Genomic DNA, 26,179 nt, shown 5'->3' on the forward strand with positions numbered 1-26,179 from the left:
GGTCACATGTGGGCATTGTGCGTATCAGTGTATTGTGGCCTATGCCCGGAGCTCTGCCTTAGCCGGTCACATGTGGGCATTGTGCATATCAGTGTATTGCGGCCTATGCCCGGAGCTCTGCCTTAGTCGGTCACATGTGGGCATTGTGCGTATCAGTGTATTGCGGCCTATGCCCGGAGCTCTGCCATAGCCGGTCACATGTGGGCATTCTGCATATCAGATGGTGTATTGCGGCCTATGCCCGGAGCTCTGCCATAGCCGGTCACATGTGGGCATTGTGCATATCAGTGTATTGCGGCCTATGCCCGGAGCTCTGCCTTAGTCGGTCACATGTGGGCATTGTGCGTATCAGTGTATTGTGGCCTATGCCCGGAGCTCTGCCTTAGCCGGTCACATGTGGGCATTCTGTATATCAGTGAATTGCGGCCTATGCCCGGAGCTCTGCCTTAGTCGGTCACATGTGGGCATTGTGCATATCAGTGTATTGGGGCCTATGTCCGGAGCTCTGCCTTAGCCGGTCACATGTGGGCATTCTGTATATCAGTGAATTGCGGCCTGTGCCCGGAGCTCTGCCTTAGTCGGTCACATGTGGGCATTGTGCATATCAGTGTATTGTGGCCTATGCCCGGAGCTCTGCCATAGCCGGTCACATGTGGGCATTGTGCATATCAGTGTATTGCGGCCTATGCCCGGAGCTCTGCCTTAGTCGGTCACATGTGGGCATTGTGCATATCAGTGTATTGGGGCCTATGTCCGGAGCTCTGCCTTAGCCGGTCACATGTGGGCATTCTGTATATCAGTGAATTGCGGCCTGTGCCCGGAGCTCTGCCTTAGTCGGTCACATGTGGGCATTGTGCATATCAGTGTATTGTGGCCTATGCCCGGAGCTCTGCCATAGCCGGTCACATGTGGGCATTGTGCATATCAGTGTATTGCGGCCTATGCCCGGAGCTCTGCCTTAGCCAGTCACATGTGGGCATTCTGCATATCAGATGGTGTATTGCGGCCTATGCCCGGAGCTCTGCCATAGCCGGTCACATGTGGGCATTGTGCATATCAGTGTATTGCGGCCTATGCCCGGAGCTCTGCCTTAGCCGGTCACATGTGGGCATTCTGTATATCAGTGAATTGCGGCCTATGCCCGGAGCTCTGCCTTAGTCGGTCACATGTGGGCATTGTGCGTATCAGTGTATTGTGGCCTATGCCCGGAGCTCTGCCATAGCCGGTCACATGTGGGCATTGTGCATATCAGTGTATTGCGGCCTATGTCCGGAGCTCTGCCTTAGTCGGTCACATGCGGGCATTGTGCATATCAGTGTATTGCGGCCTATGTCCGGAGCTCTACCTTAGCCGGTCACATGTGGGCATTGTGCATATCAGTGTATTGGGGCCTATGCCCGGAGCTCTGCCTTAGCCGGTCACATGTGGGCATTCTGTATATCAGTGAATTGCGGCCTATGCCCGGAGCTCTGCCTTAGTCGGTCACATGTGGGCATTGTGCGTATCAGTGTATTGTGGCCTATGCCCGGAGCTCTGCCTTAGCCGGTCACATGTGGGCGTTCTGCATATCAGATGGTGTATTGCGGCCTATGCCCGGAGCTCTGCCTTAGCCGGTCACATGTGGGCATTCTGTATATCAGTGTATTGTGGCCTATGCCCGGAGCTCTGCCTTAGCTGGTGACGTGGGTGTTCTGTATATCAGTGTATTGCGGCCTGTGCCCGGAGCTGTGCCTTAGCCGGTCACATGTGGGCGTTCTGCATATCAGATGGTGTACTGCGGCCTATTCCCGGAGCTCTGCCTTAGCCGGTCACATGTGGGCATTCTGTATATCAGTGTATTGCGGCCTATGCCCGGAGCTCTGCCTTAGCCGGTCACATGTGGGGGTTCTGCATATCAGATGGTGTATTGCGGCCTATGCCCGGAGCTCTGCCTTAGCCGGTCACATGTGGGCATTCTGTATATCAGTGAATTGCGGCCTGTGCCCGGAGCTCTGCCTTAGTCGGTCACATGTGGGCATTGTGCATATCAGTGTATTGCGGCCTATGCCCGGAGCTCTGCCTTAGCCGGTCACATGTGGGCATTCTGTATATCAGTGAATTGCGGCCTATGCCCGGAGCTCTGCCTTAGTCGGTCACATGTGGGCATTGTGCATATCAGTGTATTGGGGCCTATGCCCGGAGCTCTGCCTTAGTCGGTCACATGTGGGCATTGTGCATATCAGTGTATTGGGGCCTATGCCCGGAGCTCTGCCTTAGCCGGTCACATGTGGGCATTGTGCATATCAGTGTATTGTGGCCTATGCCCGGAGCTCTGCCTTAGTCGGTCACATGTGGGCATTGTGCATATCAGTGTATTGGGGCCTATGCCCGGAGCTCTGCCTTAGCCGGTCACATGTGGGCATTGTGCATATCAGTGTATTGGGGCCTATGCCCGGAGCTCTACCTTAGCCGGTCACATGTGGGCATTGTGCATATCAGTGTATTGCGGCCTATGCCCGGAGCTCTGCCTTAGCCGGTCACATGTGGGCATTGTGCATATCAGTGTATTGGGGCCTATGCCCGGAGCTCTGCCTTAGTCGGTCACATGTGGGCATTGTGCATATCAGTGTATTGGGGCCTATGCCCGGAGCTCTGCCTTAGCCGGTCACATGTGGGCATTGTGCATATCAGTGTATTGCGGCCTATGTCCGGAGCTCTACCTTAGCCGGTCACATGTGGGCATTGTGCATATCAGTGTATTGTGGCCTATGCCCGGAGCTCTGCCTTAGCCGGTCACATGTGGGCATTGTGCATATCAGTGTATTGTGGCCTATGCCCGGAGCTCTGCCTTAGCCGGTCACATGTGGGCATTCTGCATATCAGTGTATTGGGGCCTATGCCCGGAGCTCTGCCTTAGCCGGTCACATGTGGGCATTGTGCATATCAGTGTATTGCGGCCTATGCCTGGAGCTCTACCTTAGTCAGTCACATGTGGGCATTGTGCATATCAGTGTATTGCGGCCTGTGCCCGGAGCTCTGCCTTATTCGGTCACATGTGGGCATTCTGCGTATCAGTGTATTGGGGCCTATGCCCGGAGCTCTGCCTTAGTCGGTCACATGTGGGCATTGTGCGTATCAGTGTATTGTGGCCTATGCCCGGAGCTCTGCCTTAGCCGGTCACATGTGGGCATTGTGCATATCAGTGTATTGCGGCCTATGCCCGGAGCTCTGCCTTAGTCGGTCACATGTGGGCATTGTGCGTATCAGTGTATTGCGGCCTATGCCCGGAGCTCTGCCATAGCCGGTCACATGTGGGCATTCTGCATATCAGATGGTGTATTGCGGCCTATGCCCGGAGCTCTGCCATAGCCGGTCACATGTGGGCATTGTGCATATCAGTGTATTGCGGCCTATGCCCGGAGCTCTGCCTTAGTCGGTCACATGTGGGCATTGTGCGTATCAGTGTATTGTGGCCTATGCCCGGAGCTCTGCCTTAGCCGGTCACATGTGGGCATTCTGTATATCAGTGAATTGCGGCCTATGCCCGGAGCTCTGCCTTAGTCGGTCACATGTGGGCATTGTGCATATCAGTGTATTGGGGCCTATGTCCGGAGCTCTGCCTTAGCCGGTCACATGTGGGCATTCTGTATATCAGTGAATTGCGGCCTGTGCCCGGAGCTCTGCCTTAGTCGGTCACATGTGGGCATTGTGCATATCAGTGTATTGTGGCCTATGCCCGGAGCTCTGCCATAGCCGGTCACATGTGGGCATTGTGCATATCAGTGTATTGCGGCCTATGCCCGGAGCTCTGCCTTAGTCGGTCACATGTGGGCATTGTGCATATCAGTGTATTGGGGCCTATGTCCGGAGCTCTGCCTTAGCCGGTCACATGTGGGCATTCTGTATATCAGTGAATTGCGGCCTGTGCCCGGAGCTCTGCCTTAGTCGGTCACATGTGGGCATTGTGCATATCAGTGTATTGTGGCCTATGCCCGGAGCTCTGCCATAGCCGGTCACATGTGGGCATTGTGCATATCAGTGTATTGCGGCCTATGCCCGGAGCTCTGCCTTAGCCAGTCACATGTGGGCATTCTGCATATCAGATGGTGTATTGCGGCCTATGCCCGGAGCTCTGCCATAGCCGGTCACATGTGGGCATTGTGCATATCAGTGTATTGCGGCCTATGCCCGGAGCTCTGCCTTAGCCGGTCACATGTGGGCATTCTGTATATCAGTGAATTGCGGCCTATGCCCGGAGCTCTGCCTTAGTCGGTCACATGTGGGCATTGTGCGTATCAGTGTATTGTGGCCTATGCCCGGAGCTCTGCCATAGCCGGTCACATGTGGGCATTGTGCATATCAGTGTATTGCGGCCTATGTCCGGAGCTCTGCCTTAGTCGGTCACATGCGGGCATTGTGCATATCAGTGTATTGCGGCCTATGTCCGGAGCTCTACCTTAGCCGGTCACATGTGGGCATTGTGCATATCAGTGTATTGGGGCCTATGCCCGGAGCTCTGCCTTAGCCGGTCACATGTGGGCATTCTGTATATCAGTGAATTGCGGCCTATGCCCGGAGCTCTGCCTTAGTCGGTCACATGTGGGCATTGTGCGTATCAGTGTATTGTGGCCTATGCCCGGAGCTCTGCCATAGCCGGTCACATGTGGGCATTCTGCATATCAGTGTATTGCGGCCTATGCCCGGAGCTCTGCCTTAGTCGGTCACATGTGGGCATTCTGCATATCAGTGTATTGGGGCCTATGCCCGGAGCTCTGCCTTAGTCGGTCACATGTGGGCATTGTGCATATCAGTGTATTGCGGCCTATGCCCGGAGCTCTGCCTTAGTCGGTCACATGTGGGCATTGTGCATATCAGTGTATTGGGGCCTATGTCCGGAGCTCTGCCTTAGCCGGTCACATGTGGGCATTGTGCATATCAGTGTATTGGGGCCTATGCCCGGAGCTCTGCCTTAGTCGGTCACATGTGGGCATTCTGCATATCAGTGTATTGGGGCCTATGCCCGGAGCTCTACCTTAGCCTTTCACTTCCCGTCAATATTCTTTCCTTCTCGCAGCATCATTGCCTTATTAAATAAGCCTTTTGTGTTTCCTTTGAAAGGCTGACGGCAGCAGAAAACAACAGGGGCCCCTCTCATGTCAGGATGATAATTGCGGGGTTAATATACGGCGTGTGGCATGCATAATAGCGGAATCATTAGCTGATTGATTTGCTTTCGGAGGCTCTGTCAGGGATTACTGTGCTAATGTCACCCCTGTCAGGCTGAACTCTGTGACGGCGGCGCAGATAAAAAAACGCATATTTTGCATTAATAGTAAGCGGTAGTATAGCTATAGGGGGGGATTAGATTGTGAGCTCCTCTGAGGACAGTCAGTGACATGACTATGTACTCTGTAATGTGCTGCAGAAGATATCAGTGCTATATAAACACATAATAATAATATGGTAGGACATTAGACTATGACTATGGTCGGATTAGAGTGTGAGCTCCTCTGAGGACAGTCAGTGACAAGACTATGTACTCTGTAATGTGCTGCAGAAGATGTCAGTGCTATATAAATACATAATAGTAATATGGTAGGACATTAGACTATGACTATGATAGGATTAGAGTGTGAGCTCCTTTGAGGACAGTCTGTGACATGACTATGTACTCTGTAATGTGCTGCAGAAGATGTCAGTGCTATATAAATACATAATATTAATATGGTAGGACATTAGACTATGACTATGGTAGGATTAGATTGTGAGCTCCTCTGAGGACAGTCAGTGACATGACTATGTACTCTGTAATGTGCTGCAGGAGATGTCAGTGCTATATAAATACATAATAATAATATGGTAGGACATTAGACTATGACTATGGTAGGATTAGATTGTGAGCTCCTCTGAGGACAGTCAGTGACATGACTATGTACTCTGTAATGTGCTGCAGGAGATGTCAGTGCTATATAAATACATAATAATAATATGGTAGGACATTAGACTATGACTATGGTAGGATTAGATTGTGAGCTCCTCTGAAGACAGTCAGTGACATGGCTGTGTACTCTGTAATGTGCTGCAGAAGATGACAGTGCTATATAAATACATAATAATAATATGGTAGGACATTAGACTATGACTATGGTAGGATTAGAGTGTGAGCTCCTCTGAGAACAGTCAGTGACATGACTATGTACTCTGTAATGTGCTGTGGAAGATGTCAGTGCTATATAAATAATAATAAAAGCCTCAATGTCCCTATCAGACTCAGTTCAGGTGTCCTTTAATGGTTAATTGTACATATTATATAATGTAACGATGTAAATCACCCACAAATATTGATCATGTAAATCTAATACATTATTGGTTTTGCTTCTCTGAAGAGATCTGATCTTCCCCTTCCTACCCCAATACATTACCAGACATTTGTACAGCATATTGTCACTGGGATGTGCAAAAACCTGCAGTTGTGGAAGAGGAACAGTTTATCCCATAGCACCCTCTGCTGCTAGGAGGGTTGTATTGCAGCTTTCACTAAAATGCTAGAGACAAGCTGATCCTCTTCTCGATATGATGAGGAATGGCTAATGAGATGTAAATCGTTCCGATCTGCCTTTCCAGAGCACCCTGCAAGGGATAATGGGCCATCACCCCTAGTGGGTGACAAACTACTTTTATTGCCTATTACGCTGATCTCAATACCATGGAATTAGGGTCGGTTCACACTTGTTTCAAAACCGTATACATGGCTCCGTTTGTTTGCCCTGGACAAAAACGGAACCACGGATACCTATGTTAAACATAGTGGACTAGTGTGAGTACAGCGGACAGATCAGACTGGTGGATTGTCTCCTACACAACCCACTTGCTCCACGCCGATCCATCATGTGCCGTGCCAGGCAATTGACCCGCCTACCCCTGCATGGAAAAAAAACTCTTCAGATTTTGTCAATTTTATCAGTATTATGTTGCATGTTATGTTGCCTTCAGCTGATAAGCATGAAGAAGGAGGAGGAGGAGGGGGGCAGAGAAGGGAGTTGAAAGTAATGAACAAGCGCTTTGGATTGTGGAGGTGGGAGGCTATTAGGAATGAGAAATCGGACTGTTTTGCCACAGAGAGGGCATTTCTGAAGTTGTTGCAGGCTTTTTTTTTTGTATGAAATGAAGTCCTCACTTGTGTTGCTTTTTCTCCAACGCAGTTCAGCTACTCTAAAGCACCATTTCAACTGTTTAGTAGCTTTGGTCAGCCAGGGTTGGCGACTGACACAGTGAGGGCGGATATTGGTAAGAGGTGCAAAGTCACCTATGACTTTTGTAATGGAGTTGTGGTAGTGTGTAGCTGCTGAGTCTGGGTCAGTGAAGGATTGTGTGAGGAGAGGTGCCAGGGCATCAGAGACAGAATGCATGTCTAGATTGCGATAGTTTCTGCGAGTATGTGAGCGTGCTTGTGCCAGGGTAGTAGGAAAAGAGGAGGAGAGAGAGAGAAGTTTTGTAGGTTATGGTCAGAGAGTGGTAGTGGATCATTCGTAAAGTCAGTGACAGAACAGAGACGAGTGAATACGAGGTCGAGCGTATAGCCATCAGTGTGACTAGAAGCAGAGGATCACTGAGACAGGCCATAGGAGGAGGTCAGTTACAGGAGTTTGGTGGACACAGAAATATTGGTATCAATAGGAATGTTAAAATCACACATGATAACAGTCGGGATTTCAGAGGACAAGAGCTGGAGGAGCCAGGCAGAGAAATGATCTACAAAAACAGAAGCAGGGCCTGGAGGGCGGTAGATAACTGCGATTTGTAGGTTAGAGGGATAGAGGGATAGTACAGTAGGACTGCATGAAGGAAGTAAAGATGGCCGCACCCATATTCTTCTCCTTGTCGTATCCCTGCAATGTTTCCCAGGGGAGGGAGGCTTACCGGCAATGTGAGCCCTCAGCTGGTCATGCGTGAAGACCTGTCAAGCTATCTCATCGATCAATCATGAGCGCTCCTTACTGGAATCCTCGTATAGACCTTACCGTACACATATATATATAAAGCATCCCGTGGGAATTAGCTTCTCCATACAAGGATCGTTTTCCCTCTATCATGGAACTGTGAGAGTTTCATGAAATTACACGTTAACAGCTTCTAAAAATAGAGTGCTGTCACATTCTAATGAAGAGATTTAATAATGAGGACCTGTCACAAATGTCACATGAGGCTCATGTTAACAAATTCCATTATTTAACGCTGTTAGTCGATCTGAAGAAATCAGTTCTACAAGGAAACAACCTTGTGTATGTGAGTATTGGCCACAGGAGGTGTCTGGTGTCACAGCGAGCCCCTGTACCACATGACACCGGCGCATGCAGTGACTTAGCTACACGCACATGTGACGCATGGTACAGGCACTTGTGGAGACAACAAAAAAGGCAGGGATTTGCACCACCAGACAGGTGAGCCTTCAAAACTGCACACCGGCAGTGTCATAGCAATAGGGGATGCAGAGGTAGCAACTGCACCAGGGCCCCTAGACTAGAGGGGCCCAATAGGGACACTCCTTCAACTCTTTATTAGCTCTTTGTTGGAGCTAAGCTGGTAGTGATCACCTCTATATGGGCTTTGATTAGTTGTAACCATTAATAGCCTGTTCTCCTCTCCTGCTTACACCTCTCGGACACTGCAGCTGTCCCCTCCCCTGTATACACCTCACTGACACTGCAGCTGTCCCCTTCCCTGTATACACCTCTCTGACACTACAGCTGCCCCCTCCCCTGCTTACACCTCTCTGACACTACAGCTGCCCCCTCCCCTGCTTACACCTCGGACACTGCAGCTGTACCCTTCCCTGCTTACACCTCTCTGACACTGAAGCTGTCCCCTCCCCTGCTTATACCTCTCTGACACTGCAGCTGTCCCCTCCCCTGCTTACACCTCTCTGACACTGCAGCTGTCCTCTCCTCTGCTTACACCTCTCTGACATTGCAGCTGTCCCCTCCCCTGCTTATACCTCTCTGATACTGCAGCTGTCCTCTCCCCTGCTTACACCTCTCTGACATTGCAGCTGTCCCCTCCCCTGCTTACATCTCTCTGATACTGCAGCTGTCCTCTCCCCTGCTTACACCTCTCTGACACTGCAGCTGTCCCCTCCCCTGATTACACCTCTCTGACACTGCAGCTTTCCCCTCCCCTGCTTATACCTCTCTGATACTGCAGCTGTCCTCTCCCCTGCTTACACCTCTCTGACATTGCAGCTGTCCCCTCCCCTGCTTACATCTCTCTGATACTGCAGCTGTCCTCTCCCCTGCTTACACCTCTCTGACACTGCAGCTGTCCCCTCCCCTGATTACACCTCTCTGACACTGCAGCTGTCCCCTCCCCTGCTTACATCTCTGATACTGCAGCGGTACTCTCCCCTGCTTACACCTCTTTGACATCGCAGCTGTCCACTCCCCTGCTTAAACCTCTGACACTGCAGCTGTCCCCTCCCCTGCTTACACCTCTCTGACACTGCAGCTGTCCTCTCCCCTGCTTATACCTCTCTGACACTGCAGCTGTCCCCTCCCCTGCTTACACCTCTCTGACACTGCAGCTGTCCCCTCCCCTGCTTACACCTCTCTGACACTGAAGCCGTCCCCTCCTCTGCTTACACCTCTCTGACACTGAAGCTGTCCCCTCCCCTGCTTACACCTCTCTGACACTGAAGCTGTCCCCTCCCCTGCTTTCACCTCTCTGACACTGCAGCTGTCCCCTCCCCTGCTCACATCTTTGACACTGCAGCTGTCCCCTCCCCTGCTTACACCTCTCTGACACTGCAGCTATCCCCTCCCTTGCATACACCTCTCTGTTGTCAATTGTTATGTATAGAGCGCTCGAGGACGCTCAATGTAAAACTAGCACTGGGGCCCAGAGCTACCAATATAATCTACTAGACACTGTGATGGGGGAATGTGGACACACACCTACACTTCAGGAGACAATGGCTGGCGGTCCGCCGGTCATCGCGATATCAAATGCTGTTACTGCTGCGCCCAAGATCTTCCAGAATTTCCAATTGATCCTTTCAAAGTGATTTTTCCTGGAAATTGATCGAAAGGTCAATTGGCCCGCAAAATCGAATAATGTATGGGCACCCTTACCATCCGGCCCTCTGATATAGATCCCTACATCAGAGCCCCCATTAGCCTTCAGTGACAGCCATTCAGAGTGGTGCAGTGAAGCAGGTGTTTTATGTGATGTTTTAATTTTGAGACCATCAAACAACACAATACAATAACATTTGTAAAGCACTATTCTCCCATAGGGCTCAAAGCGCATAGCTAAATCTGTTCAAAAATGCCAGACTAAACAGGTGGCCTTTGGTCTGCACCCAAATGCTTCCAGGGATGGAGCTGTCCCGATTAGGTGTGGCAGGGAGTTCCATAGTGTAGGGGCAGCATGACAGAAGGCTCTGTCTACAAAGGTTTTCAGGTCGACTCTGGGGGTGACCAAGTTATTAGATCGTTATGATCTAAGATTGTGGTGGGTGTTGTGCAGCTGCAACAAGACCTTCAGGTATCCAGAACCCAGAGGCCCAAAAGTCCTTTACACCCTCAAGTTGGATTTACGGTTCTCACATACACACAGTACAACATGTATATAATCAGTCGTTTTTACTGAAACGTCCGATTGGCACCGATAAAACTGTAATTTACAGTATTAGTTGTTTCCGACCGATCTACGAAGAATTCACTCCTGTCTCTCGGACAACCTAATAATGTGATTGGATCGTTCCTCAGTCTTTATGCATGCAGTTCCTCAGTCTTTAGGCACTTTATGCATGCAGTTTGCCTGGGTAGTTTCTAGGCTAAATTGCACCCAGGGTGAGGGTGTAAAAATTGCGCCCCCTTTCCCCCCACCCACGTGGACTTGCGAACCCCTACTTTTTAGGGACAGTCACACAGCCACAGGTCACAAGTAGATCTGCCTACTTACTAGTGACCAGCCGCTCATCCAGGAAAAAGCAGGGACCAGGAAAACACAAGGGCAAAGAGAGCCCGGAAAGCCGACTCCTCCATGGGCGCCGCGCACTGACAGCCTGCAGTACCGCTACAGGAAACCAGATGTCATCACGTGGTGGTGATGATGACTTGATGTCAAAGGCAGGCAGCACAGCAGGAGTCAAGGAAGGTGATTGCGCTGGTAATTTTTTATTTGGCTGCACCGCGCGTCCCCAGCTCCCTAGCGGTTATGTCCTTCTGCCTGCACCCTCCTTCTTCTACTTGCAATCCTGCAGGTGCCTCTGTGGGGCCCCACTGCTGCTGAGTGACGTGTTTTGTGTTTTGTGACCATGGCGATAGGAGGAGGGATGCTGGCGCTGAAAACAACAAATTGGTTCATGCATGCGGGGAAAGGAGAACAATGGACTCGGAGCGCTGGTTAAAGATCTAGCATGCCGGATCATAATACCGAGTGGGGCTCGAGGGATAATTAAAAGTACACAAAGCAAAAACCCCGCGCCAGAAACTGGGCTGGCGGAACTGTGTGCAGAGTACGTAGTGGATGGGTGAACTGAACAACTCACCACTCCAGGGTCCAGACACACCCAACCGTCTTCATCCTCTCCTACTGGGTGCTACGTCTCTATGGTCTGAGAGCCGTTTGTCACATGATGACAGATGGTGTTCGTACCACAGAGACAGAGCGCTGAGGGGGAGAAGATGAAGGTGGGTTACAGTCCCTGGAGAAGTGAGTTGTATTCCTTGTGCTGCACATAGTGTAAGATTGATCCCCTCGCCCAGCCCGCACAGGTAACTGGGAGATATTCGTATAGTTCTATCCGGATGTCTCCTGGTTCCGGATTTGAGCAGCCCTGGACACATGTACATATGCTAGATGCCGACTTGCCACCTTTGCCGATAACATCCTGGCTCGTGTACAAGGCTTTTTCTTTAGAGCTCTGCAGTTGCATCGTATTCAGGGAATGTTGGGCAGCTGTTGTAGATGCTAGTGGTGATTTAGCCAGCTGAATCCTGGGCCGTGTCCAGACGCTGCCTCTCCTCCCCGCACACACTGCTGCTACTCAAGGGTTAAGAGAAGCCGTTCCATTAACAAAAGCCCTGGACAGGTTCTCAGCCAAGAAGAACTCCATTAAAGGCTGGTTGGTGTGGAAGTGTTTCCTGAGGCTGGAGATGCTGCCTCTGTATTCAGCTCCTTCTCACAACACACTGGGGCATGATTATTGCACTGCTGACTGACTGCTGGAGCGCTACTGACATGGGCTTCTTAGGTGACATCAGCCACACGCTGGATTTTTGTTCAATTCAGGAGATTTGTTTAAAGTGGACCTGAATTCTAGCACAGGACTGAAGGAACATAAAAGAGAAATGCACCATGTGTGTATTTAGAGAGTTTAGCTTGCCTAATTCCCTTTTATCTGTGTCTAATCACAAGTTGTAATTTGATCTCTTCACTGGGTTACATGACCGCCATGGCAGAGATAGCAGATAAGCTCATTTGAAAGCACAGGATGTTAACAATATGTCTGCCTCCATTAAAGCAGGAAGTAGAAACAGTTCAGATTTATTGCAGGATTTGTATCAGCTGTAACAAATAAGTGTTTTTCTTTAAGGCTAATTTCACACCAGGACGTTGCGTTAGAGGGGGCGTTAAGGTCGCATAACGCCCCCCTAACGGAACGCCTGGTGGTGCTGGATCTGGATGTCAGAGTGAGCCGCGTTGTGCAGCTCACTCTGGCGTCAGTGATGCCATGATGCGCACTCTTGTGCGCATGCGGCATCACGTGGTCCCGCCGGCCAATCGCCGCACAGAGCGGCCGCTCCAGGAAGTAAACACTGCACGTCATAACGTGCAGTGCATATTAATTAGCCATGTGCCTGGCCGCTCTCCGCTCCTCCCCCACATTACTGAGCATGTGCAAGCAGTCTAACGCGGCTCAGCCGCGTCCAAAGTACTGCATGCAGTACGTTGTCTTGTGACGCAGCGTTACAATGTAACGCAACGTCCGCACTGTGAACAGCCCCATTGATTTTTCATTACTGTGCGGTGGGCTGCTTTACAGGCTGCTCTAACGTGCGCCTGTAACGTCCCACTGTGAAACCAGCCTAAAGGTTATTATGCTGTTGTGTATCTTTTAGAGCTGAGAGAAAGTTCTGAGTTCAGGTCCGCTTTAAGATTGTCCATCGACTTCACTGGCAACGTTATTTTTGATCTGCCACTTTGGATCACACTTGCCCAACTACTGGTGTGACTTTGTATAAACAGAAAGGGCCGTAGAAAAGATCATCAAAAATTCGTGCAAAGTCTTTGTAGTACAAAAATATCAAAAATCTTTATTGACACAAAATACAAGGGATTCCATAAAAAAGATATATCTGTAAGAGGTTCCTTGCAGATATATAGGTATGTTCAATACAGGAGTAAGACAACAGCAAAAGCTTTTCTATAGACTTAAAGGAGAACTGTAGTGAGAGGTATATGGAGGCTGCCATATTTATTTCCTTTTAAGCAATACCAGTTGCCTGGCTATTCAGCTAATCCTGTGCCTCTAATACTTTCAGCCATAGGCCCTGAACAAGCATGCAGCAGATCAGGTGTTTCTGACAAATTTAGACAGATATGACAAGATTAGCTGCATGCTGGTTCCTGGTGTGATTCAGCCACTTCTTTAGGCAAATAGACCATCAGGGCTGCCAGGCAACTGGTATTGCTTAAAAGGAAATAAATATGGCAGCCTCCATATCCCTCTCACTACAGTTCTCCTTTAATGCAGTAGTAATGAGGCAGCGACACGCTTGTTTCGGGCACACATGGCCCTTCGTCAGGCCAAATGCATAGAGTACTGTCTGTTAATCCTGTGGACACTGCATGGTAGGAACACTCCTATCATAGCAGCTGGACTCCTTTACAGCCATTAGGATTGTGCGATTTACATCTGGTTGGTGCAGATGTTTATCCCTATTCTCTGATTTTCCTACCATGCAGTGTCTACAGGATTAACAGACAGTACTCTATGCATTTGGCCTGACGAAGGGCCTTGTGTGCCCGAAACGAGTCTGTCGCTGCCTCATTACTACTGCATTAAGTCTATATAAAAGCTTTTGCTGTTGTCTTACTCCTGTATTGAAAATACCTATATATCTGCAAGGAACCTCTTACAGAGATATATTTTTTATGGAATCCCTTGTATTTTGTGCCAATAAATATTTTTGATATTTTTGTACTACAAAGACTTTGCACGAATTTTTGATGATCTTTTCTACGGTCCTTTCTATTTATACAAAGTCTATAACTGGGTGTAGTGGATCACCATAAAAAGGACCCAAAAGTCTTTTTTTCTTCTCTGTTGCCTTCATAAAGGATACTATCCTCGACTAACTACTCAACTACTGGTGTGAGACAATAAAAGTTTAAATCTCTATCTGTTTTAGCTTAAAAAAAAAAAATGCTATTAAGGCCCCATTCACAATTGAGCATTTTGCCGGCGATGTTGGCAAAACGCTCAAACACTAGCGCTTTTGAAAGCGCTAGTGTAATAAAACCCTATGGGCCCGTGCTTACTTGGGAGATTTGCGCTAATCGCCGCAAATCACCCAAAATCGTGAAACGCAAACCCTTAGCCTGCACCTTTTTCAGGCGATTTCCCGGCGATTGCGTTTCAGTGCTATAGAAGTACTAAACGCGATTGCAGAGAAATCGCTGCACTGTCTAGTGATTTTTTTTCTGCGTGAAATCGTGGAAAAATCACTCCCGCAAAACGCCGGCAAAAATCGCCGGCGTTTTGCTCTTTCAAGTGTGAATGGGCCCTTAGAAATAGACCTAGAGATACAAATGTTTCCCTTATCAGCTTATGTTCAGTTCATGCCTGTTACAGTGAAAGAGGAAGTCCAGTATATTTACTGCTTGGCACCCTCTGTCTACTTTAGTCTGGTACTCTGTGTATATCTGCCCTCTGCCATCTCTTCATATCTGCTGCCCCGGCCACAGGTTGGTCTGCCTTCTGTAGTCTTCTCCAACTGCTCTGTTTACATTACCCTCTGTCACCCTATCACCACCACCTGCTGCTCTGTCCACACTGTCTTCTGCCCGCTCTCTACTCTGTCTACAGTACCCTGAGTCATCTCTCCACCACCTGCTGCTGTCTATACTACTCTCTGCCACCTCCTGCTGCGGCGTCCTCACCACCATCTCTGGCTGTATCCACGCTGCCCTCTGCTGTCTCTTTACAGTCTTGTGCTGTGTCCTCACCACCCTCTGCTCTCTCACCACCATCTCCTGCTCTATCCAGCTACCCTCTGCTGTCTCTCTACAGTCTTGTGCTGTCCTCACCACCCTCTCACCACCATCTCCTGCTCTATCCAGCTACCCTCTGCTGTCTCTCTACAGTCTTGTGCTGTGTCCTCACCACCCTCTCACCACCATCTCCTGCTCTATCCAGCTACCCTCTGCTGTCTCTCTACAGTCTTGTGCTGTGTCCTCACCACCCTCTGCCCTCTCACCACCAACTCCTGCTCTATCCACGCTGCCCTCTGCTGTCTCTCTACAGTCTTGTGCTGTGTCCTCACCACCCTCTGCTCTCTCACCACCATCTCCTGCTCTATCCAGCTACCCTCTGCTGTCTCTCTACAGTCTTGTGCTGTGTCCTCACCACCCTCTCACCACCATCTCCTGCTCTATCCAGCTACCCTCTGCTGTCTCTCTACAGTCTTGTGCTGTGTCCTCACCACCCTCTGCCCTCTCACCACCATCTCCTGCTCTATCCACGCTGCCCTCTGCTGTCTCTCTACAGTCTTGTGCTGTGTCCTCACCACCCTTTGCCCTCTCACCACCAACTCCTGCTCTATCCACACTGCCCTCAGCTGTCTCTCTACAGACTTGTGCTGTGTCCTCACCACCCTCTGCCCTCTCACCACCAACTCCTGCTCTATCCACGCTGCCCTCTGCTGTCTCTCTACAGTCTGGTGCTGTCCTCAATACCCTCTGCCCTCTCACCACCATCTCCTGCTCTATCCACGCTGCCCTCTGCTGTCTCTCTACAGTCTTGTGCTGTGTCCCCACCACCCTCTCACCACCAACTCCTGCTCTATCCACGCTGCCCTCTACTGTCTCTCTACAGTCTTGTGCTGTGTCCTCACCACCCTCTGCCCTCTCACCACCATCTCCTGCTCTATCCACGCTGCCCTCTGCTGTCTCTCTACAGTCTTGTGCTGTGTCCTCACCACTCTCTGCCCTCTCACCACCATCTCCTGCTCTATCCCCGCTGCCCTCTGCTGTCTTTCTACAGTCTTGTGCTGTGTCCTCACCACCCTCTGCCCTCTCACCACCATCTCCTGCTCTATCCACGCTGCCCTCTGCTGTCTCTCTACAGTCTTGTGCTGTGTCCCCACCACCCTCTGCCCTCTCACCACCATCTCCTGCTCTATCCACATTGCCCTCTGCTGTCTCTCTACAGTTTTGTGCTGTGTCCCCACCACCCTCTGCCCTCTCACCACCATCTCCTGCTCTATCCACGCTGCCCTCTGCTGTCTCTCTACAGTTTTGTGCTGTGTCCCCACCACCCTCTGCCCTCTCACCACCATCTCCTGCTCTATCCACGCTGCCCTCTGCTGTCTCTCTACAGTCTTGTGCCGTGTCCTCACCACCATCTCCTGCTCTATCCACGCTGCCCTCTGCTGTCTCTCTACAGTCTTGCGTTCTGCTGTCTCTCTACAGTCTCGTGCTCTGTCCTCCCCATCCTCTGCCAAATCTCCACTTTTTCTTCTCCCTTCCACACCCCCGGATGCAGCCCTCCGGCAGCTATTGTGCAACCCCTCTGACGATGTGACCCATAAGTAATAATTCCACTATCGGTCCGTCACGGCATCATCTTCAAGAAAGTTCAGCCCTTCAGCAGTTCTTGCCCTGTTAAGTAACATACAGCTCTAATGTAACTGTCATTTCTAATCAAGATGAACATTTTTAAGTAACTGTATTCAAGTTCTTTAATATAAATAATAAAAAGAAACCTAAATAATAAAAGAAATTTAAAAAAGAGCTTCACTGAGATGCCAGAATTTTCCAGCTGCCTTTTTTAAAAGTCCCCAGAGGGATAATAGGATTGGCTCATTTCTATTATGGGTTAAGCCACGTACACAGATACTACAACGGTTGTTCGTTGTGAACGACGAACGAACTTTCAATTGACGAAAGAACGACCTAAGTAAAGTTAGCTTTTAAAGGTGTGTAACGATCTGATCGTTAGAATGAAAGTTACATCACGTAAAGCAACTATTGCGCTTGCGCATAAAAATGAAAAGTTCCATGGAGAAATAGCGAAATGCGCATGTCAAGCCTAGTACGAACGACCGTTTTCCAACGATGTACTACTTTTGCAAACGATTGTCGTTGGAAATAATCCGCCAAACTAGATCATTCATTTTTAACAATCTAGCTCGTCCGTCGTTAGATTTAATGGTCGTTGGCTGCTTTTTTTTTTAAACGACCATCGTTTGAAATGATCAGGGAACGATCATTTCAAATGACTATAGTCGCATGTGTGTACGCACCTTTAGGAATGGGGGGGGGGGGGGGGGGGATGGGGGACTGTTCACAGACACCACCAGCATTATTTTACCATAAACGACCAGATAACACTCTCCAGAAACCACTGGGCAGATGTCCTGGCAGAGGACTTGTAGACATGAGATTTTTGTCTGATCCAATCACCAGATTAGGTAGCTGGTATGTGTAGATATCTTAACAATCACCAAAGCTTTTAAAACAAATTCTGCTTTCCTGTGAATACTTCATATGCTCATGCCAGTAAATTATGAAAATGGTATCTGACGTATCTTGGCCATCTTGGCATCTCCCTGTACTCGTATCCACAAACTTCATCTCCAGCATGCATTGCCGTAGTTTGCCAGTAGGCCTGAAAGATAAACTGTTTCGGGATCGAAATCGCGATCTGCAGACAGATCTCCCTCTGCAGACAGTATAGCAGTCCCCTTTCCCGCTGTGCACAGCTTGCCGCTCCGTGCAGCGGCGGCTCAGCGGGTGTTACTCACGGCGATGGAGGCGGCTCTTACTCTCCCCCCAATTTCCCCCTAGTGTACACTGCAGCCTATCAGCTGAGCGGGCAGCAGACTCCGCCCACAGGCTCTCGCTTTTGCGGCAGCTCACTCCGCCCAGCACCTCAGCTCTCAATCTCGCATGTCCACATCACTAGCTAGGCGGGCGTCAGACTCCGCCCACACGCCTGTCAATCAATTGTATCACAGGCGGCAAACTACGCCTGCACGCCTGTCAATCAATTGTATCACAGGCGGCAGACTACGCCCGCACGCCTGTCAATCAATTGTATCACGGGCGGCAGACTACGCCCGCATGCCTGTCAATCACAGTTTATACTGCTTCCACCTCCTTTACACAGTGTGATAATGCTGATGACTGTGTTGTGGTGTGACTGACTGTGGCAACCTATTCTGCATTCTGCATAGCTGTTGTCTGCAGTGGGGCGGTGTGAATTTGTGGCATTGCAATCTATTCTGCATAGCTGTTGTCTGCTGCAGTGGGGCGCAGTGAATTTGTGGCATTGCAATCTATTCTGCATAGCTGTTGTCTGCTGCAGTGGGGCGCAGTGAATTTGTGACATTGCAATCTATTCTGCATAGCTGTTGTCTGCTGCAGTGGGCGCAGTGAATTTGTGGCATTGCAATCTATTCTGCATAGCTGTTGTCTGCTGCAGTGGGGCGCAGTGAATTTGTGGCATTGCAATCTATTCTGCATAGCTGTTGTCTGCTGCAGTGGGGCGCAGTGAATTTGTGGCATTGCAATCTATTCTGCATAGCTGTTGTCTGCTGCAGTGGGGCGCAGTGAATTTGTGGCATTGCAATCTATTCTGCATAGCTGTTGTCTGCTGCAGTGGGGCGCAGTGAATTTGTGGCATTGCAATCTATTCTGCATAGCTGTTGTCTGCTGCAGTGGGGCGCAGTGAATTTGTGGCATTGCAATCTATTCTGCATAGCTGTTGTCTGCTGCAGTGGGGCGCAGTGAATTTGTGACATTGCAATCTATTCTGCATAGCTGTTGTCTGCTGCAGTGGGGAGCAGTGAATTTGTGACATTGCAATCTATTCTGCATAGCTGTTGTCTGCTGCAGTGGGGCGCAGTGAATTTGTGACATTGCAATCTATTCTGCATAGCTGTTGTCTGCTGCAGTGGGGCGCAGTGAATTTGTGACATTGCAATCTATTCTGCATAGCTGTTGTCTGCTGCAGTGGGGCGCAGTGAATTTGTGACATTGCAATCTATTCTGCATAGCTGTTGTCTGCTGCAGTGGGGCACAGTGAATATTCGCAAAAGGTGCCAATCCTAAGGTATAATTGTTTTGATAAATTCATATAATGCAGTAACATTTACAAACATGACAGAAAATGACATCATACTGTCAGTTTGATAGTAGGATGTCATTTTCTGTCAGTGCATGTTTGCAAATGTTACTGTGCCCATTGTGAAATTAGTGATACAGCTTGATTTGAAGAAAATCGTGAATCGAATCAAAATTACGATTTGTGACGGAAATCGTTCAATTCAATCTTTTCCTAAAATCGTTCAGGCCTATTTTCCAGGAAAGTAAAAATGCAGCACAGCTGCAGACTCTCCTGGGGTGGATGGCAGATCCCGTATAGAAAAGGGGGAAGAGGAGCAGGATCCTCATAAAGCGGATACACCTTAGGGTGCGTACACAATTTTACCACTTCCAGGTAGTATGACAGCTTATCTACACAATCTGTACTGTTGTAGTATTAAAAGCATAGCCCCCAACTGTCCCTTTTTTGGAGGGACAGTCCCTCTTTGGGAGCCCTGTCCCTCTTTCCTCCTCATTTGTCCCTCTTTCAGGACTTTGTTCCTCTTTCTATGTAAATATATATATATATATATATATATATATATATATATATATATATATATATATATTTCTCTACTAAAAAATGTGTTTGACTCTAAACTATATTTCCATCCTTTAAATTGATATATTACTAATTATAAAATGTTAATATGAAGTAAAATGAAGCAGGATAGAAAGGACCAGTGTGGTTTGAATTATAACATATTTTTCTTATGAAGTCTTTATGGTATGTGTGACTAGGGGCGTGGCAGGGGCGTGGCTTTAGTGTCCCTCTTTCTAATCTCAAAAAGTTTGGAGTTATGCTCAAAGTCTGTTGGACAAGATGGAGGAGTTAAATTTGGCCAATCAAAATTAGATATGTTAATGCATCATTATGGTCACTCACCAATTTTACCACCTCCATGTAGTATGATGGCCAACAGATTCTGAATACTAGGAATAGATTGTGTAAGTGAACACTCATATTGCATGGAGGTGGGAACATTAGTCAGTGATTGGCCGTTCAAAATTGAGGGTGGGAACCGGGGTATAGGCACGCTATTGTAGCCGGGCAACTGAAATGCTTGAAAGTGAATAAAGATGGCAACTTCTATAGGCATTTCACTTCGAGTTTACCATCAGCAGTAATTAAAGGAAACCAGAGATGAATGCTTTGGTGCAAAATAAATAGATTTGACAAAATAAATACTATACCTGGTATTTTCGCTGCTCTAGTGTGCCGTTTTTTATGGTTTTTTTTACTAAAACTCCATGCAAAAATGTTCTTCAGAAAAGCATATTATTTAGTGGGCTGTGTGCAAAATGAAATCACCATTTCTAAAAACCTCTATACATAAAAAAAACATTTTTCAATATACCCTTACATCAGCAGACACATGCATAGCTCCTTCCTCTGCACCAGCAGCTCCTCCCATCTCATCACAGCTCTCTGTGGTGCTGTGAATATACAGAACAGGAAAGCAGAGCCACAAGGGGGCAGGCTTGGGCTTGAAAAGACATCAGAGAAGACAGACTCAGCTATAATGATTCCTGAGCAAGCCAGATTGAAAGCTCAGTCGGGGGCTTTATCAGGGCTGATAACAAGCAGGCTGAGCAGTGAAGGCTGAAACAGAGAGCAGGGCAGGTGTTTTCTCTAATGTTCCCACTGATATATATGGTAAAATACATGGGGGTGCTTCATCTCTAGTTCACTTTAAGGCCTTTTTGTCATTTCTGTAATACTCTCTTGTCTTCTAGTGCCCTCCTGCTGGTCAGGCTGCGTAGAGGTGGAGTCAGAGACGGAAGCTGTGGTCGGTCATGAGTTCAAGATCCGTTGTATTTCCTGCAAGAAAAGAGGCGAGACGACAGCCAAAACATTCACTGAGTGGTTCTTCAAGAGAGAAGAGCACGGAAACTTTGACCATGTACGTAAAAGCCGTTCTTGCTTAACTGCTGTGTGATAAAGATAAGATAACTCCACAGTGAATAGCCACTCTCTCTATCATGGTTAAGATGGTCATTAACAGTACGATTCTTAGGACGATTGATTGATCAGAAACGATCGTTCAGGCCCACTGACAGTAGTGGATAAATGGAATCTATCTGAAAAATGATTGATGCAATCGATATTACAATCCAATCGGAGTGTCGACCGTCCAAAGAATCGTAATGTTAGCCACCTTTACTGTGATGTCAGGAACATTAAAGGATACCCGAACTGACATGTGACATGAGAAAGACATGTGTATGTACAATGCCTAGCACACAAATAACTATGCTGTTTTCCCTTTTTTTGTTTCTCTGCCTGAAAGAGTTAAATATCAGGTATGCAAGTGGCTGACTCAGTCCTGACTCAGACAGGAAGTGACTACAGTGTGACTCTCACTGATAAGAAATTCCAATTATAAAACATTTTCCTAGCAGAAAATGGCTTCTGAGAGCAAGAAAGAGGTAAAAAAGGGGAATTTCTTATCAGTGAGGGTCACACTGTAGTCACTTCCTGTCTGAGTCAGGACTGAGTCAGCCATTTACATACCTGATATTTAACTCTTTCAGGCAGAGAAAGAAAAAAGGCAACACAGCATAGTTATTAGTGTGCTAGGCACTGTATATACAGTGTGTTGCAAGAGTATTCGACCCCCTTGAAGTTTTCTACATTTTGTCACATTACTGCCACAAACATGCATCAATTTTATTGGAATTCAATGTGAAAGACCAATACAAAGTGGTTCACATGTGAGAAGTGGATCGAAAATCAAACATCATGCCAAACATTTTTTACAAATAAATAACTGCAAAGTGGGGTGTGCGTAATTATTCAGCCCCCTGAGTCAATACTTTGTAGAACCACATTTTGCTGCAATTACAGCTGCCAGTCTTTTAGGGTATGTCTCTACCAGCTTTGCACATCTAGAGACTGAAATCCTTGCCCATTCTTCTTTGCAAAACAGCTCCAGCCCAGTCAGATTAGATGGACAGCGTTTGTGAACATCTTGCCGGGGTATAGCGGCACGCAGGGGGGTCTTTGAGGAACACCATGGGGCAACAGAGGCTGGTGATAGTGTGCACAACCAGCCTCTGTGCCCCAGTAACATAATAAAATCCCACCTCGGGTTCTCTTTAAACCATTCCATTGTTGCCCTGGCTTTATGTTTAGGGTCGTTGTCCTGCTGGAAGGTGAACCTCCGCCCCAGTCTCAAGTCTTTTGCAGTCTCCAAGAGGTTTTCTTCCAAGTTTGCCCTGTATTTGGCTCCATCCATCTTCCCATCAACTCTGACCAGCTTCCCTGTCCCTGCTGAAGAGATGCACCCCCCGAGCATGATGCTGCCACCACCCTATTTGACAGTGGGGATGGTGTGTTCTGAGTGATGTGCAGTGTTAGTTTTCCGCCATACATAGCGTTTTGCATTTTGGCCAAAAAGTTTCATCTGACCAGAGCACCTTCTTCCACATGGTTGCTGTGTCCCCAACATGGCTTGTGGCAAACTGCAAACGGGACTTCTTATGCTTTCTGTTAACAATGCCTTTCTTCTTGCCACTCTTCCATAAAGGCCAACTTTGTACAGTGCATGACTAATAGTTGTCCTATGGACAGAGTCTCCCACCTGAGCTGTAGATCTCTGCAGCTTGTCCAGAGTCACCATGGGCCTCTTGACTGCATTTCTGATCAGCGCTCTCCTTGTTCGGCCTGTGAGTTTAGGTGGATGGCCTTGTCTTGGTAGGTTTACAGCTGTGCCATACTCCTTCCATTTCTGAATGATCGCTTGAACAGTGCTCCGTGGGATGTTCAAGGCTTTGGAAATCTTTTTGTAGCCTAAGCCTGCTTTAAATTTCTCAATAACTTGATCCCTGACATGCCTTGTGTGTTCTTTGGACTTCACGGTGTTGTTGCTCCCAATATTCTCTTAGACAACCTCTGAGGCCCTCACAGAGCAGCTGTATTTGTACTGACATTAGATTACACACAGGTACACTCTATTTAGTCATTAGCACTTATCAGGCAATGTCTATAGGCAACTGACTGCACTCAGATCAAAGGGGGCCGAATAATTATGCACACACCACTTTGCAGTTATTTATTTGTAAAAAATGTTTGGAATCATGTATGATTTTCGTTCCACTTCTCACGTGTACACCACTTTGTATTGGTCTTTCACGTGGAATTCCAATAAAATTGATTCATGTTTGTGGCAGTAATATGACAAAATGTGGAAAACTTCAAGGGGGCCGAATACTTTTGCAACCCACTGTATACATGTCTATCTCATCATGTCACATGTCAGTTCGGGTATCGTTTAATCAAACAAAACACACTGAAGGTTTGTACAGGTAATCAATTACAGATACACTACGTCCATAGGACCTGACCTATAATGTACACAGGTGGCTATGATTGGTCACCTTTGATCACTTGGACTGAAAGAGAGTACACCTGTCAGCAGTATTGGCCGGTGTCAGCAACATTATGCAAATTTATTTGGCTCTAAAATGGACCTGTCAAATGCATCCAGCACTGCATTTTGATTGGTCCATTTCAAGTTGCCTACATTTGCATAAAATTAACATGAAATTAACCTCCACTTAGAAATATTTGCATTTCATTCACCATTGTTAATTCTTAGTACCAAAAACTGCAAATAGGTTAAATTACTTGTGGTATTTTGGGTGGCGTGCTTCCCGGCATATACAAGCACGGCTGTACTGTGGCTGTACTGAACCTGCGCAAGTATGGCCGTACCCATATTACTGGCTCTGTGTTACTGCACAGACATGGCCATACTGTTCTGCAAAGTTGCCACACAGCTCAAACCACCAGTCTGCTGCGGTTTGGGTACATTAAGTGACTAGAATAAATGAATGATAGTATATGCAACCACAAGACTATCCTTAGTTATGGCTACTGGATTGCCTGGAAGCTTACCTTAAATCCAGCTGACAGACCCCTAACCACTGCCCATGTGTCAAACATTGTAGCTGCCTGGAAGCTTCCTTGAGATCCAGCTGGTGGACCCACCCCTATCCACTGTTCATGTACCAAACATTGTAGCTGCCTGGAAGCTTCCTTAAGTGGTCCCACTGTGCCAAACATTGCAGCTGCCTAGAAGCTTCCCTGAGATCCATCTGGCAAATGGTTGACCCACCCCTATCCACTGCCCATATGCCAAACATTGTAGCTGCCTGGAAGCTGAGATCCAGCTGGTGGACCCACTGCTATCCACTGCCCATGTGCCAAACATTGTAGCTGCCTGGAAGCTTCCTTGAGATCCAGCTGGTGGACCCACTGCTATCCACTGCCCATGTGCCAAACATTGTAGCTGCCTGGAAGCTTCCTTGAGATCTAGCTGGCGGATGCTGGGCCCACCGCTATCCACTGTCCATGTACCAAACATTGTAGCTGCCTGGAAGCTTCCTTAAGTGTTCCCACTGTGCCAAACATTGCAGCTGCCTAGAAGCTTCCCTGAGATCCATCTGGCAAATGGTTGACCCACCCCTATCCACTGCCCATATGCCAAACATTGTAGCTGCCTGGAAGCTTCCTTGAGATCTAGCTGGCGGATGCTGGGCCCACCGCTATCCACTGTCCATGTGCCAAACATTGCAGCTGCCTGGAAGCTTCCCTGAGATCCAGTCAGCAGATGGCGGACCTGCTGCTATCCATTGTCCATGTGCCAAATATTGCAGCAGCCTAGAAGCTTCCCTGAGATCCAGCTGGCAGATGGTGGTCCCACCGCTATCCACTGCCCATGTGCCAAACATTACAGCAGCCTGGAAGCTTCCCTGAGATCCAGCTGGCAGATGGTGGTCCCACCGCTATCCACTGCCCATGTGCCAAACATTGCAGCAGCCTGGAAGCTTCCCTGAGATCAAGCTAGCAGATGATGGACCCACCACTATCCACTGCCCATGTGCCAAACATTGCAGCTGCCTGGAAGCTTCCCTGAGATCCAGCTGACAGATTGTGGTCCCACCGCTATCCACTGCCTGTGTGCCAAACATTGCAGCTGCCTGGAAGCTTCCCTGAGATCCAGCAAGCAGATGGTGGTCCCACCACTACTATCCACTGCCCATGTGCCAACCATTGCAGCTGCCTGGAAGCTTTCCTGAGATCCAGCTTATGAAAAGACAAATGAGACCGAGAGCCCGATATGGTGTAGTATGTTAGAATAATCGAAAATATAAGTAATCAATAATTAATATACTCACAAAATTGGGTTACCACACAGGCAACCACTAGAACGGCAGGTGGGGAGAATTATAACCTGACCCCACTCAGGTACAAAATGTCGCTCTCTGTAGACAGGAAAGAAAGAGATGGGGATGCACCCCTCCACCCAGGGTGGACTATTCAATGTAATCGTCAGACAACAGAGGCGCCAGAAAGTGTAAAAAAATTCCGTTTGGAAAACGTTTTTTAAAAACGGAGGGACGTGGGTGGATTCACCTCCCTTAAGCAAAGACCAGCCAATGAGCTGTATACAAACAACAGTATTGTTTATTGGGGATTCTCCAGGTTATGCAACGCGTTTCACGGGCAAAACTCCCGCTTCATCAGGCAATCAAAACGGAGAAAAACTGGGGAAAAAACAAGGGGACAAAACAAACAGGGGGACTGAGCCAGAGGACAATCCACAGTATAAACACAATACATGTTATATGTTTTAAACGTTGGACATGATTAAAAGTTTTTTGCTTAATCAATCTTAAAAGACAACAAAAAGCAATACATCCATGTATACAATAATAGTAATAATAAAACATAAAAAGAAGCAGTTTGATAGACAAAAAAAGAGAGAAGCAGTTTGGTGGACAAAAAGAGAAAAAGATCTGACTTAATTGACAGTTCCCTAGC

The 26,179-nt window shown here is 48.1% G+C and overlaps 1 protein-coding gene across 1 annotated transcript in view; it reads left to right on the forward strand.

Annotated features, from left to right (window-relative positions):
* The window catches only part of SCN1B (sodium voltage-gated channel beta subunit 1), a 76,814-nt gene that overhangs the window by 22,800 nt on the left and 27,835 nt on the right, over window positions 1-26,179 (forward strand). Inside the window, exon 2 of the mRNA XM_068241927.1 lies at window positions 21,088-21,254. Within this exon, the coding sequence (XP_068098028.1) occupies window positions 21,088-21,254 (167 nt within the window). The remainder of the gene's footprint in view (window positions 1-21,087; window positions 21,255-26,179) is intronic.

This window comes from Hyperolius riggenbachi, chromosome 6 (assembly GCF_040937935.1).
Source record: "Hyperolius riggenbachi isolate aHypRig1 chromosome 6, aHypRig1.pri, whole genome shotgun sequence".
In the NCBI taxonomy this organism is placed as follows: Eukaryota; Metazoa; Chordata; class Amphibia; order Anura; family Hyperoliidae; genus Hyperolius; species Hyperolius riggenbachi.